This window comes from Pseudophryne corroboree, chromosome 7 (assembly GCF_028390025.1).
Source record: "Pseudophryne corroboree isolate aPseCor3 chromosome 7, aPseCor3.hap2, whole genome shotgun sequence".
In the NCBI taxonomy this organism is placed as follows: Eukaryota; Metazoa; Chordata; class Amphibia; order Anura; family Myobatrachidae; genus Pseudophryne; species Pseudophryne corroboree.
Window position 1 is genome coordinate 102,723,554 of NC_086450.1, and position 14,517 is coordinate 102,738,070.

The 14,517-nt window shown below is 44.5% G+C and overlaps 1 protein-coding gene across 4 annotated transcripts in view; it reads right to left on the reverse strand.

The window, feature by feature from the left end:
• MYO3B (myosin IIIB) overlaps nt 1-14,517 on the reverse strand; it is a 625,340-nt gene that overhangs the window by 497,106 nt on the left and 113,717 nt on the right. For all 4 annotated transcript variants that reach the window (XM_063933501.1, XM_063933502.1, XM_063933503.1 and 1 more), the window contains exons 3-4: nt 3,871-3,967; nt 1,236-1,352 (exon numbers count right to left, since the gene is read on the reverse strand). In XM_063933501.1, the coding sequence (XP_063789571.1) occupies nt 1,236-1,352; nt 3,871-3,967 (214 nt within the window). The remainder of the gene's footprint in view (nt 1-1,235; nt 1,353-3,870; nt 3,968-14,517) is intronic.

Sequence of the window (14,517 nt, forward strand, 5' to 3'; positions counted from 1 at the left end):
AGATATTGTGAAAAGCGGAGGGGTTGAGCTGGGAAATATTTTGAGATAAGCAAAGAGACTTATGATGGTGTAGTTTGGTTCATAGATGCCTTACATGTTGGCAGAAGAATTTATATTGAATTTGGTCAAATACAGGTAACCAATGTTGAGAAAGCAAAGCAGCAGAAGCTCAGTCTAGCTGCTGTCAAAATAGATTGTAGGGATGTGGGAGATAATGAGTTAATGTTCTGCAGTGTCTTGTGTGAGATATGTGCGTATCATGAATATGTTTCTTAAGGTGCATACACATGGTGCAATGTAACCTTATGATTTTGACTATATAGTCAAAATCTTAAGGAAAGTTAGTGCAAATCACACTGTGTGTACACAGCTTGTGATACCGATGTGCACTCCCGTGGGGTCGGTATCGCAAGAAAAGATAGAATGTCAGGCAAGTCAATCTTATATTGTGTACAATAGTACATACTATAGTCAAAATTGCCACTTAGTCAAAATCTCACATAGTAAAGATAGTCAGTATCGGTGGTTCAGGGCTCCGGGGAGTTCAGGGGAAATCGCAAAGTCAAAATCGGAGATAGTCAATATCTCACCGTGTGTATACACCTTTAGATGTATGTAACATGATCTGGATAAAGATTGGAAAGGACAGTTCAGAGTCAAGGATGGAGCCTAGGCCGCAAACTTGACAGGTACTATCATTTTTAATCGTATTGTTGACAGAAATAGAGATGTCAGATCAATAACTTCTATTGGCTGATGGGAATATAATTAACTGTTTTTGAAAGACTGAATTTGAGGTGGCGGCATGACTGAATGACTATACAGATGGAGAGAGATCTGGAGAGGATAGGTAAATCTGGGTATCATCCGCATACAATGATACCTAAATCTTAAAGAGCTCACAAGGTATATATATATATAGAGAGAGAGAGAGAGAGAGAGAGAGAGAGAGAGAGAGAAAAGCTGGCAACCTAAAATAGTATAGACATAGAAAAGCAGGCTGACCTGATACAGGAAGTGGATCCAAAGATGTGAACGCTGACACAATTAATAAGTCATCCCTATTTAGTTGCATAAAGCTGCATAATGGAAGCACCAGCCCTGTTTATAGATCTGAATGTTTTGCAGTTTTTAAGTGACAATTATTTTATCACCAGATTCATTCTTCCAATATAATTTAACAATTTACAACTGTTATTATTATTATTATTATTATTATTATTATTATTTCTTACCTGTGGGGAATAAATGCTGAGATTCTGGAACGGATTTAAGGCTATTAAAATATCTCCAACATAGGTGTAGATCTGTAGGTCAGCAAATCGTGTCTGCAACTGTTGTATTATAGTTTCCTAAAGTCAATAAACACAGAAATAAGCAAATCTACCAGTCACCCATTGGTAACACAACCTTATGCAATCAGAAGACAATACCTAATGCAGTTATGTAGTAGGCCATTATTCTAATAGTTGATTCTAAAGTTCAGTTATATCAAACATTATAGGGAAGATGTATAAAACGTTGTAAAGAAGGAAAGTGGAGGCGTTGTCCTTACCAACCAATCAGATTCTAGATACCATTTACCTAGAATATTCTATAAAATGATAGCTAGTATCTGATTGGTTGCTAAGGGCAACACCTCCACTTGTCTGCTTTAGAAGGTTTGATAAATATCCATCTATATAATATGATATGCTCTATACACAATATATGATAATCTTTGTATCCATCTCTACAAATTTGTCTCAGTACACAGCAGCTCACGGCCAGGATAAGGGGCAAGTGCAGAGCCTGCTGTGGCAATGCTCAGTGTTGTATAGTTATTTTATGCACTTTTTAATATTAAAATGAGGTGATCTTTAAAGGGAAATTTGAAGGATTTGATGGAAGCCCCTCTAGGATATCTGGAGAGAGAAACACCAGAACAAAATGCAGGAGAAGGGTGCATCATGATGCAAGCCTGGAATCAGGTCCAGATTAAGGCCTGTGGGGGCCCAGGGAAAACTAAGTTGTGCGGACCCCCTATAATAAAATTGCTCTTTAACTTGCCCCCCCCCCCAATATGGCCACAGTGTCCTCCTCAGTATGACATACAGTGCACCAACCCCGGTGGCCCCTCCTCGTGCCCCCCTCCTCGAGAACTCACCTCCCGTGGTATGGTTCCAGCTCTGCGTTCTGCATGCACAGACTGCATACAGCGCAAAACGGCTTCCGAGTCACTCATCAATGGCATGGGTGTGTTGTGAAGAACGCAGAGCCATGGCAGCCCCCATCCAGGAACAGGTGCTGCTGAGTATCTGTTCTCTGCAATTGCAGGGTCAGACTCACCCTGTGTGGGGGCCACAGGATGACTGTCTCTGCCCATCTTCCCAAAATCTTTCCCTGACAGGAATGTGTGTTAGCCCTGGGAACATGCAAGCCAACACTTCATCAAATGTTGACTTTACAGGAGAACCCTCAGAGTCTACAGATGTCCTACTATCAAATACACCTATACTCAAATCGCACTAAATATCTCCATTGGCACACCATGATAAATGTGACTATGCTGCGCCATGCATCTTTTTTTTCTTACTCAGTTTGTGTCTTTTCACAACTGCTAATCTGATAAAAGCACAAGATATCCTGCACACCACTAGTGGATTTGCGTGCTACAGTACTGCAGAAAAGTTGCTAATTGCATAAAAATAGAAATGTGCAAATTCTAAGTCCCCTACAAGCAGGGTTGGACTGGCCCACAGGGTTACAGGGAAAACACCTGATGGGCCCCACTACCTGGGGGGCCCTCATCCTCCTCGAGGGATCAGGTTCTAGACTGTGTACTTGAATTATACATGTTATATTATACTGCACAGGACTATGGTGTATTCTCTACAGTGCATTGCTGTTATTAATCTGCTACATTATAATGTATGCACTAGCTGTATTTATATATTTATCAAGGGGCCCAGCCCATACACTCTCTAATGGTTAGGTAAACCAATGTGGCAGCTGGCCACACCCCCTCTGGAGACTGGCCACACCCTTAAACATAGGCCCCCTACCACTACATTCCTCAGTCGGCCCTTCATTTCCCAGTCCGACACTGACTGCAAGTCTGTAAGTGTGCGGCTGTGGAGCGAAAAAGATGGTAAAATGCAATATACCCAAACTATCTTGACTTATAATTTGCGCCATGCATCTCGCATACTGTGGCTCAAAAAAAAATGCTAGGTGAAGACGACAAGTCGGTAGCTTACCAGTCATTAGCTAAACATCAAAATGTCAACAGGAACAACATGTCGACAGATAAAATGTCGACATTGTCCAGAATGTTGACAACTGCAAATTGTCAACACATACAAAATGATGACATGTTCAGAATGTCAACAGCCAATATATCGATAGCCAATTATAAACCTAACTCCAACCTTAAAATTGCTATTGTCGACATTTTGACTGTGTCAATCTTTCATATGTCATCACTTTAACTATGTCGTCATTTTTTTTCATGACAACATTATCATTGTGTCAACCTTTTGACTGTCGACACTGTCAACAATTTTAGCAGCCGAATGTTAAAATGCTGACAACTCTGTGAGAGTGAATAGCTGAGTGAGAGTAGCACCTACACGCAATCCTATAGACACTGAATGATACAGCTAATCCTGTAATGTAATATGAAGGAGGTGAAACAGCTCTAACCTAACTCTTACAAAGGAAAAACTCTGTAGCCATGATGTGTGCAACACTTCAGATAAGAACATTTGTTTGTTTGTTTTTTATGGTAAATATTTAAATACAAGCAATATAGAAGTTACATAATATTGATTATGTTATTAAACACACACAAGTGAGTACCATTGCAGTGCATCATATGTTCTGCCGTACCTCATCTAGAACCTCCAGGTTGACCAGGTCATCATCCAGACATGCAGGTTCCTTGGTCTGTAGCACATAGGGCCGTCTCGTGTGCATCCGTTCATACCTGTAAGATAAACTCTTGTTATTATGACACAGACACATACAGCTCAGGCGTGAGTTACAGTATGAATAATAGTTGTGTCTATCAATTCATTTATATGGTAAGCAAACTTGATTTAGACAGAATTGCCTGAATACTGCATCAGATATACAACTCTGGCAAAGCAGCTAAACCAGCCTGTGGGAAAACTCATCATCCTTCCACATAACAGATACAGATTGTCCCAGCTATCTGTGAATGGTTGTCAAAGCTGGTTTCCTGTAAAGTTACCTTTCTGCATTACACAACACCTCTTCTCCCAGACAGTCTTTCAGAAGCATGATTTCCTTTAAGCAGACCATTTGCATCTGTACTGGCCAAGCTTCTGGTCTGAGATGTAATCTTGGGTCTTTAGGTTACGGAATTAGAAGCAAAGACACTTTATCTGCTAACTCTGTGTAATCTGATTATACCCCAAATCTTGAAACTATTCAACAATTGTATTAAAATGGACTAACAAAGAAACAAAACTAGGGATTGTCAAAGCACCTCCGCCGAGGCAGGCAAGCTTGTTCTCTATCCCATGCATATTTCCTGTCTTGAATAAATAAAATGGGGAGGTAGAACAGTTTCTGGGTTAGAGTGAAAGAACCCCCTGCTGTGGAACATTTAGCATTGATCCGCAATGAAGACTTCTGACAGTCACTTCTCGCATAGAAGCTGCGCAGTCACATGATCAGATGCCTGAGATAAATCCCGCAGCACTGCTATATTACTGCAGTAATACCGATTGCCTTTACAGTTTATCATTTATCTCCAAAAATATGTGAGAATTATTTCTTCAGTGTGTTGAAATAATTCTATTTTGAAAAAATAGCTTAAAGATTTTGGTGAAAGTATTAAAACACAAATATAAAAACAACATCCATTTCACAATACAAAAGTCTCATAACAATTAACTGCAAGTAATCAATGGTGAAGACTATTAGGGGCATATTTACTAAAGCTTCTAAAACAGAGAATTGGTGATGTTTCCCATAGCAACCAATCAGATGCTGTCTATCATTTCTCTATTGCCTTTTAGAAAATGATAGACAGTATCTGATTGGTTGCTATGGGCAACATCACCAATTCTCTGTTTTAGAAGCTGTAGTACATTTGTCCCTAAGGGGCATATGCACATATGCATTACAAAGTGTTTTATACACAATATTTTAAACATTAACATCGGGAGCCTAGCAGCCATTCTGGGAGAGTAGGCAAGTAAAGGACCCCATGCACTAGAGCGATTATACCTGATTGCAGCCCAATTCGGGCATTCGCCCAATATATTGGGTGAAAACGGGCATTTTTGAGGTGTCTCCGGTCCGATCCGATCCGATGCACGTTCCCGTGAGCATCGGATTGGATTCTCCAGCTTGAATGTGCTGCACATTCCACGCCCACTGACCACGCCCACACCGCACTGGTCACAACTCCTCCTCTTCCCAGTTTAGGCCTCTAAAACATTTTCAGGTCCAGGCCCATGTAGCCCTTCATATGGCCCTCACCATTGCATCAATGGGTGCTGCATATCTCCGGAGTGAGCAGAGTCAGGAGAGCAGTCACTGCCCACAGATAACAGGCAGAAAGGGAGGAGTCAGGGGAGTGCACAGGGACCAATAGGCAGATTATTGGTGGAGGATTGCTGAGGTCTGTAAACACTCCGGGATCCTGACTATAGGTCGACAGTCATTAGGTCGACCCCATATGGTCAACAAACACAAGTTCGACATGGACAAAAGGTCAACATATCAAAGGTCGACTCTGGAAAAGGTAGACAGGTTCAAAAGGTCAACAGGTTCATATGGTCGACATGACAATGGTCGACACACAAAAGGTCGATACATTTTTTTTTTTTTTTTTTTGGGGGGGGGGGGGGTTTCATGTTTTTTCCTTGACTATCCATGTCACAAATCATAACCTTTAGTAACCTTGTGGTAACTAACACCATCTTCAGACGGCTGCACATGTGCATTAGGCTGGCCAGATCTGAACTTAGATGCAGAACCAGGAAAGGCTTTGAGTGAATTAAGGGCATGATTCAGGTGTTAGCAAAGCAAAAAAAGCACACAACTGGGCAAATCCATGCTGCACTGCAGGTGGGGCAGATGTAACATGTGCAGAGAGAGTTAGATTTGGGTGGGTTATATTGTTTCTGTTCAGATTAAATACTGACTGCTTTAGCATGTAGCCCACAAACGTTAAGGCCTGTACACACTAGACGAGTTTTTCAGTAGATTTGCGCGATAACGACAGGATTGAATGATCTCATCGTTCATATTGTCTAGTGTGTATACAGTGAGCGATGAACGATGCGTGCACCCACGTGCGTTAGAAGTGGCTCGGCAGTCGACCATGCATGCAGCTCAATTCCCTCAATCTCGCTGGTGACATGACTCATATTGACATGTGTGTACGGTACAAATGATGTCCAATATGAGAAATGTGAATGATTTGAATGATATGGTAATTTTAGGCTTCTCCCAGGACCCTGCCAGGCGCCATTTTATATACTGGACTGTGCGGACCCTGCCAAAGCAGGCTGGCAGCAGCTTCAATACAAAAACTTTGGTGAGTAGATATACTCACTGCCCCACCAACACCAATGAATATATATATATTGAGCACACCACAGTATAGTATAGTATTTACATTTTTGCAGACTTTAGATGTGCCCTATGGCTACTGCTATTGTAGCTGTTAGTTACAATGCACATTAAATTTTGTCCTTCAAAATTTAAATATGCCCCCCTCATCCCAATCTTTTATTGTGTTTATTGTGGACAGGGCTGAAGTGTTTATTTTAAAAATTAAAAAGTTTATTTTACAGCCATAATAATAAGGTGCATACACACTTTGCGATATGCTCCAGGAGCAATATAGCATAGTGTTTCCCGTCCCAGTCACTAGACATTTTTTCCCAAAAGTTTTTATTTTAAAGGTGTATATTATGATGTTTTATGGTTTGATTGTATTTATTATTATTTTTTTTTATTATTATTATTTTTTTTTCAGAATTATGGAACACCACAAGGAATTCTGGACTGGATTCATTTCCTGGTACCAGGCCAACGAGTGCCTCTGGAGAGTCAAATCCAAGGATTACTCCAAGAAGGTTCGGGCACCCCAACAATTGACTACAGCAAAGCACAGAACTCAGATGCCGACATCCTATGGGTCAAGAAGAAGATCCAAAATCTGCCGACCTCTTCTTAAAAGAACACAAAAAATGTAAGGAGACTCAACGTACAGGAGCAGATGAAGTCTACAAACCAATGCTATGGTATTACGACCTGCTCCTCTTCACCCTGGATCAAGATCCCACGATGCGGTCATAGTGCTCACTGGTGCCTGCCTCGCCTGATGCCGTCGCAGACGAGTCACTGGGGAGTCAGGATCTGGTAAGTACACACAGAGTCCAGACACACACTGGTTTTTTTTTCACACAAAGATGCGAGAAGCAGTGACAGGAGTGGAGAAGTGTGCCTTCACCACTGTTTACACTGCTTTTGCTTGTACAGTCCTACTGGGAACTTGAATTGAAAATGTTAAGTTTTCCATTTGGACCTAACTCCTTTTTTTTATTTCAGTTTGTCTGGCACGACGTGGATCCTGACCCTTCCACCAGTGAGCAAACGGAACTGGAAGAGACTGTGCTGGAGACGCTGCCCCTCAACCAACCAGCAAGGGGAAGAGGCCGGCAAAGAAACGTCAACAATCTTCCAGTTTTGGACCGTCACATGCAGAACAGTTTTTGGATCACACACAGCAGGTTCTTCAGAAGCCCCTGGACCAATTAATGATTTTTGGAATGCAGATCCCCTTAGAGATGCAGAGCGTCAAGTCAGGCCAGCTTTGGATGTTCAAACGCATTGTGTATGAGGCATTGACAAGTGTGCGAGGCGGTCAATTGACCGAGCTTAATATCCTTCCATTTTGCACCATGAAGCAGCCCACACCACCGCCCTCAAGCCACTGCCAAATCCTGCTGCTATCCAGTCTCATCCCAATTTTTCCGCGGCGCAGCGCCCTATGCCACCTGTCACCAAACACAGTTCCTCAACTGGCATTCACTCCACATGCATGATTGCACAGTCGGCTCTGCATGGAGATCCTACTTATTATTAATTAGTGAATTTTTTTATTGCGTTTTTTAAAGACGTGTTTCTTAAAATGTTCTGCACTATCGTGAGCTCTTGATCCAGGATGACCGGAGTATGGCTGGAGTACCATAGTGTTGGTTTTGGACTTAAATCTGCTCCTGCTATCTGACATTGGGACTTATTGCATTTCTTGTGTTCTTTTGAAAAGACTTTTCGCAGATTAGAAATCTTCTTCTTGGTCCTACCTATGTCGGCATCAATGTTCTGTACTTTGCTGTAGTTGTGAATTTGTTGGAGTGCCCGAATTTGTTGGAGTAATCCTTGCTGTAGAGGCACTTGTTGGTATACAAGTCATTTAGTCTAGTCCAAAATTCCTTTTTTTTGTTGTCATTTTTTGCAAAAAATTGTAACAAAAAAACCCTAAAACCCATGTGTGGTGGTGCTGCTTGCGCCTTACAGGATGGATGGTTATTGGGAGGTATAGGGGGTATTGGGAGGTACAGGGTGGTTTAGCTGTGTATATGGGAGGTATAGGGGGTATTGGGAGGTATAGGGTGGTATAGCTGTGTGTATGGGAGGTATAGGGGGTATTGGGAGGTATAGGGTGGTATAGCTGTGTATATGGGAGGTATAGGGGGTATTGGGAGGTATAGGGTGGTATAGCTGTGTATATGGGAGGTATAGGGGGTATTGGGGGGTATAGGGTGGTATAGCTGTGTATATGGGAGGTATAGGCGGTATTGGGAGGTATAGGGTGGTATAGCTGTGTATATGGGAGGTATAGGGGGTATTGGGAGGTATAGAGTGGTATAGCTGTGTATATGGGAGGTATAGGGGGTATTGGGAGGTATAGGGTGGTATAGCTGTGTATATGGGAGGTATAGGGGGTATTGGGAGGTATAGGGTGGTATAGCTGTGTATATGGGAGGTATAGGGGGTATTGGGAGGTACTGTGAGCTAAGTGGGTGATTCAGAGCTGATCGTAGATATGCCCAGTTGAGTGCTTTTTTGCTTTGCTAACAAACCTGAATCAGACCCTTAGCAATCAAATTGCGCATGTGATAAATCTTAAAAGCAACATTTTAACGAGTCAACTGTTTGTTGAGCAAACTTGGAGATATGATTTGCATATGCAGGGGACACAGAGCACTTGCAGAATACCAACAAGTTGCATTAAACACCAATTTTAGGGCAATGTCCTCAACTCCCATTTCCACTGGGAATCCACAATCACAAAGAGGAGTTAAAAAATGTGCTAGAGCCTTTCCTTCCTCTTTCTTGCATCTACCATCCTCTGCTGAAGTAAACATTCTCATACTATGGCAACAGGCAGAAAGCAACTGTCTAGATTATTTGTTATGGAGAGCAATTCAAGTTTAGTTTCACCTAACAATACACTGAGACCAGCATGACTGAGGCTGTAGGTGATTAAAAAAAAAATTGTGGGGGGGGGGGGGGGGGGGGGGGGGCGCGGCCTAGCTGGATTTGGAGTAGGACGTGGTCTCCTAGCTCCCCAGCCTGAATTCTCCTGTAAAATATCCTATTGCCCTGAGTGATTCCCCACTGGGCCCTGCACAGATATCTGAAGGGCTACTGATCACTATGAAGTGTGCTGCTGGGTGATTCTGTGCCCTGCTCCCTGAATAAAGGCATTTACGGGTGCTGCGCTGTTCTGGCCGGGATCGACCGCCGCCATCTTGGAATTCTCCTGCCTGAGCTCGTGGCTCTGATTGCACCCCTCAACTGACCCGATTTGCCCTGCTGGTGCCTGGAGCACGGACCGCGGTACCCAGCCGCTGATAGCGCCTGGTGTTTTGGCCCCCTCCTGCACTGGATTCCCCCGTGGAGCTACTGCTCGTGAGTGTCCGGTGGGCACCATATTGCGGTTGGCAGCGGCCTCCGACCGCTCTGCCTGGCCAGAGTAATTGACTGCCCTGCTCTCGGCTGGGGGGCGGCCTGCGGCACCCCTGCTCTGCGCGAGCTGGGTCCTGGTCCCCCCTCTGCACCGGCTTTCCTGGACGAAAGTACTGGATATATGAGGCTGTCGGGCGCCATCTTGTGATTGGCGGTGAGCGCAGCTGTGCTCCCGCCTGAACTCCTTCTGCTACCTGGCTTGGCTGGCTTAAACTGTGTGCCTGGATCGCTGGGGGGCTCTGCTGTGTGGGAGATCTCCACAGTATTCTCATATTGATCCCTGACACCTGAAGAGTGAGTACAGTTTTATATGGCCCTGCTGAAGCTTGCTGATCTTTAATATATACAGTGTCTGAGAGTTGTGGGGTTGCGCGGGCTGGTGGTCACGCTCTTGCATCTACCCCCCCCCTCCTCTATGCTCCTGTGCTGCATATTTCACTGCTGGCACTTAACGCAGCTCATCTACTGCAGTGCATATCCCTGAATTGGCACTGATACACCTGTGCCTCCCTTAAGCAACATCCATCTTCCATTGCCCCCTGGGGTGCCTGGTGTTTAAGGGCATTTATTGACTGATTTCTGTCAACTTGTCTCACAAAATATTCAGACCTCCCCCCTGCAGCACTAATGCCTTGAATTAGACCCTTGCTCCATGCCATGACCCCCTGAATCACCCGCATACAATGGGGTCTGGTGGCTGATGACATAGCCCGGGGCACTCATACCGCAACGGGGACCCTCAAGTCAGATATGGAGTGCTTCTGACCCACCTATGTGACTTTCCCCTGTTTTACTATATGTTATGATGCATAACATCTGCTGATGGGGAAAACTAAGAGGGGAGGGAAATCATCTGCAGCTAAGAAATCTGGTGACAAATCCCTACAATCTAATTTGTTTTGCTATCTTCAACCGGACACTGAGAGTGAGGACACTCGTTCATCAACCTCCGTGTCTGGCTCTCCTGCTGACATCGGAGGGATGGCGGGAGCCGACTCTTCACCGATGGACAAGGGGCCTGAAACCTCAATGGCGGATGTTTTGACCTACTTGCGTTCACTTCCTACCAAAAAGGATCTGCCTACCAAAAGAGACTTTCTGGATCTGGAACAAAAGATACGTGACACGGTCAAATCTGAGATCTCCGTACTTCAGGCAGATATCTCTCAAATATCCCATCGAGTTTCAGATATGGAAGACCACGTCGATGAAGTTTCCTCATTTCAACGAAAGCTCTGCGATACTGTTACTCTTCAGGCTCAGGAACTGAGTGCTCTCTGGCGTCGACAAGTCGACAAGACGACCTTGACAACAGAGGTCGGAGAAACAACTTACACGTCAGGGGGTTACCGGAAGATGTCCAGGGTTCGGGGATAGCAGACGCCCTTACTAAGATCTTCAACGAGATCATGGATGCTAATCCGGACAACATCATATTGTTTGACAGGGCGCATAGAGCACTACGCCCGAAAGGTCTTTCTTCTGAGGCTCCCAGAGACGTTATATGTCGTCTTCATTACTATCACGTTAAGGAGGAGATTCTTACTGAAGCCCGCAAACTAGATCGACTGGAATTTAATAAGAATGTGATTCAGATCTTTCCAGACCTGTCATGGTCTACGCTCCAGCAACGTAGATCTCTTAAGCCCCTGACAAAGGCTCTTAAAGAGAAGGGTGTAAGATTCCAATGGGGCTTTCCCTTTAATATTCAAGCCACATTTGAGGGAAGACAGGTTTTCTTGCACACGCCAGACGACTTGGATAATTTCTGCTATACATTGTCTATACCTAAACCTGCCTTACCGGAGTGGACACAAGCCTACTATCGTTTTGAACCTCCGAAGCATCCAGCCCCGCGGGCGTCTTGGACCCCGGTCAGCAATAGGAAACGGGGGTCGACTCGGTCGCCCCAGAACAATGGCGAGGCTGGGACTTGATATATAACGTGTCTCTTTCTCCTTGATTTAAAGTTGTTTGATAAAGCTTAGCCTTGAGTGGCTCTGCTTGGGCCTCCGATGTCTGGTAGAGCTAATATAGGAGTGCAGTGCTAGGTCATTGCTCTTCCTCCACACCAGAGAGTCTGCTTTAAAGTTTAGTCACTTATTGATATTACCTTTGCACGCTTCCACCCCTTCCCTCCCCTGACACTCCTGTTAATTGGATCTGTTGCATTCTATTGCTTTTTTATAAGATTTTGCTCGACTTTTCTTTTCTTTTTCTTTTAATTTTCAATTGTCTAGATAGAGATGACTGTCCCCACTGCATTTATTACTGAATAGGGGGACCCTTGTATGCATAATAATGATGTTAGATGGTTATTATTGGAGTCTCCTTAGTTACACGCTGTGCTGCTCTTGTCCCGAGGTTGTGTTGTCTCTACTGTGCCCCAGTTGGGTCAGGCTGCCTGCCTGCTTTGGCTCTTAAGTCGTGGGTATGACCTCCCTACGACTTAACGGCGGTGAAATTGCCATTTTACAAGACGTAATATTATTGTCATATAGTTCTATGTTCTCTGTATTGGTCTTTCTTTTTGCGCTTTTCTTTTTCTTGCTCTTTCTCCCTTCCCCTTCTTTCTTGGTCTCCCCGCCTGTCTCCATTGCAGCCCGAGGTACCCAATACGATCGGACCCAGTACCTTCTTCACACTTTTGGTAAGTCAATGTTACCTTTATTGCTCACTGTAGACAACAAATTCAGCCTTTCTAATGTCTTCTGACCTTAGGCTATGTTCCTTCAACGTGAAGGGACTTAATATTCCTGAAAAGCGGTCCACTTTGCTACGGGAGTTATGGGCGGAGCGTATAGACATTGCTTTTCTCCAAGAGACCCATTTTAAAAATCAAGCCTCCCCTAAATTAGGAAACTATCGTTATCCCCAGTTTTTTTGTAGCAATAACGCGGTCAATAAATCTCTGGGGGTAGCGATTTTAGTGGCACGCCGGGTCCAGGTCACGGATGCTTCTCACCTGATTCTGGAAGAAGGACGGTGCCAGGTTGTTAAATGCACAATACATAACCAGGTCTATACTCTTGTTAACATATACGCTCCTAATAAACGCCAAAGACAGTTTTCACCAAAATACTGCGACAACTTGAGCCCCTTAAAGAAGGGCGACTGATTATGGGGGGGCGACTTTAACTGGTCCTTAGACCCGGGGATAGACTGTTCACCTTCCCTGACTAGACGGCTGACACGGGACCACCGCCGTGTGAGCCGACTTCTCCGTGAGTTTCAGTTGATGGACTTGTGGAGAACTCAACATCCGACCGGAAAGGATTACACCTTCTATTCCTCTCCTCATAATATGTACTCACGCCCAGACTACTTCTTATTTGAGCATAGGTTTTTACATTTATTCCCTTCAAGTGCAATTGGGCACATCACATGGTCAGACCATGCCCCGGTCTATATCTCTGTTGCACTTTCACCGGCCCCTATCACACCATGGTCATGGAGGTTTAATAATTTCTTGACGCAAGATCCTTGTTTAAAGGCTAAACTCGCCTCCGCCATCTCAGACTATATTGCGACAAATGACACCCTGGACGTTAGCGCAGTTACAATTTGGGAGGCACATAAATGTGTAGTCCAGGGAATATGTATACAGCTTGGCTCTCAGCTCAAGAAGGAGCGAATGGCGCAGAGGCTGCAGCTCATTGAACGAATTGCGACTCTAGAGGCATCGCACCAGTCCTCCCTTGATGCCGGGGTTTTTCTTGAACTAACTGAGGCTCGTCAAGCCCTTAATAAATTTTTATGGGATAAAACTAAATTGGGAATGACCAAGTGTCGCCATAAATTTTATCTGTGGGGCAACAAACCAGGTGCTATGCTCGCTCGGGCATTAAGGGCCCAAAGACTGCAGTCTTATGTTCGCTCCATTCAAGGGCCGGGGGGACGTGCTGCAAATACATTGCCTCAGATTGGTCATTCCTTCCAAAATTACTACGAGTCCCTCTATAATCTTAGAAAAGATCAAACCCCTCAAGCTACCGCTGATCTGAGGGTATTGATAGTGAGATACCTAGCGGAAGTCGAATTTCCAAAACTTCCTGAGTCAGACTTAGACACCCTGGAACAACCCTTTACTCTAGAGGAGCTGGAAATAGCCTTGGCGGCTACACCAACTGGGAAGAGTCCGGGCCCGGATGGTTTCCCAGTCGGATACTATAAAGCCTTTAAACAATCCTTGCTGCCCCTCTTCTTGAAGGCGTGCAATGCCATCTCTGCCGAGAAAGGCTTTTCTCCGCAGACCTTGGAAGCACATATAACTGTAATCCCAAAAGAGGGTAAGGACCCCACCCAGTGCTCGAGTTACCGACCCATCTCCCACCTCAACTGCGACATTAAACTCTTTGCCAAACTGCTTGCGGGCCGTTTGGGCCGCCTTCTCCCGCAGGTGGTTCATGGGGACCAGGTGGGATTTATACTGGGACGAGAGGCTAAAGATAACACTTCCAAAGTTATTGATCTCATCCACCTTGCTCAAAGCGGGTCCTCCCATATGGTCCTCTT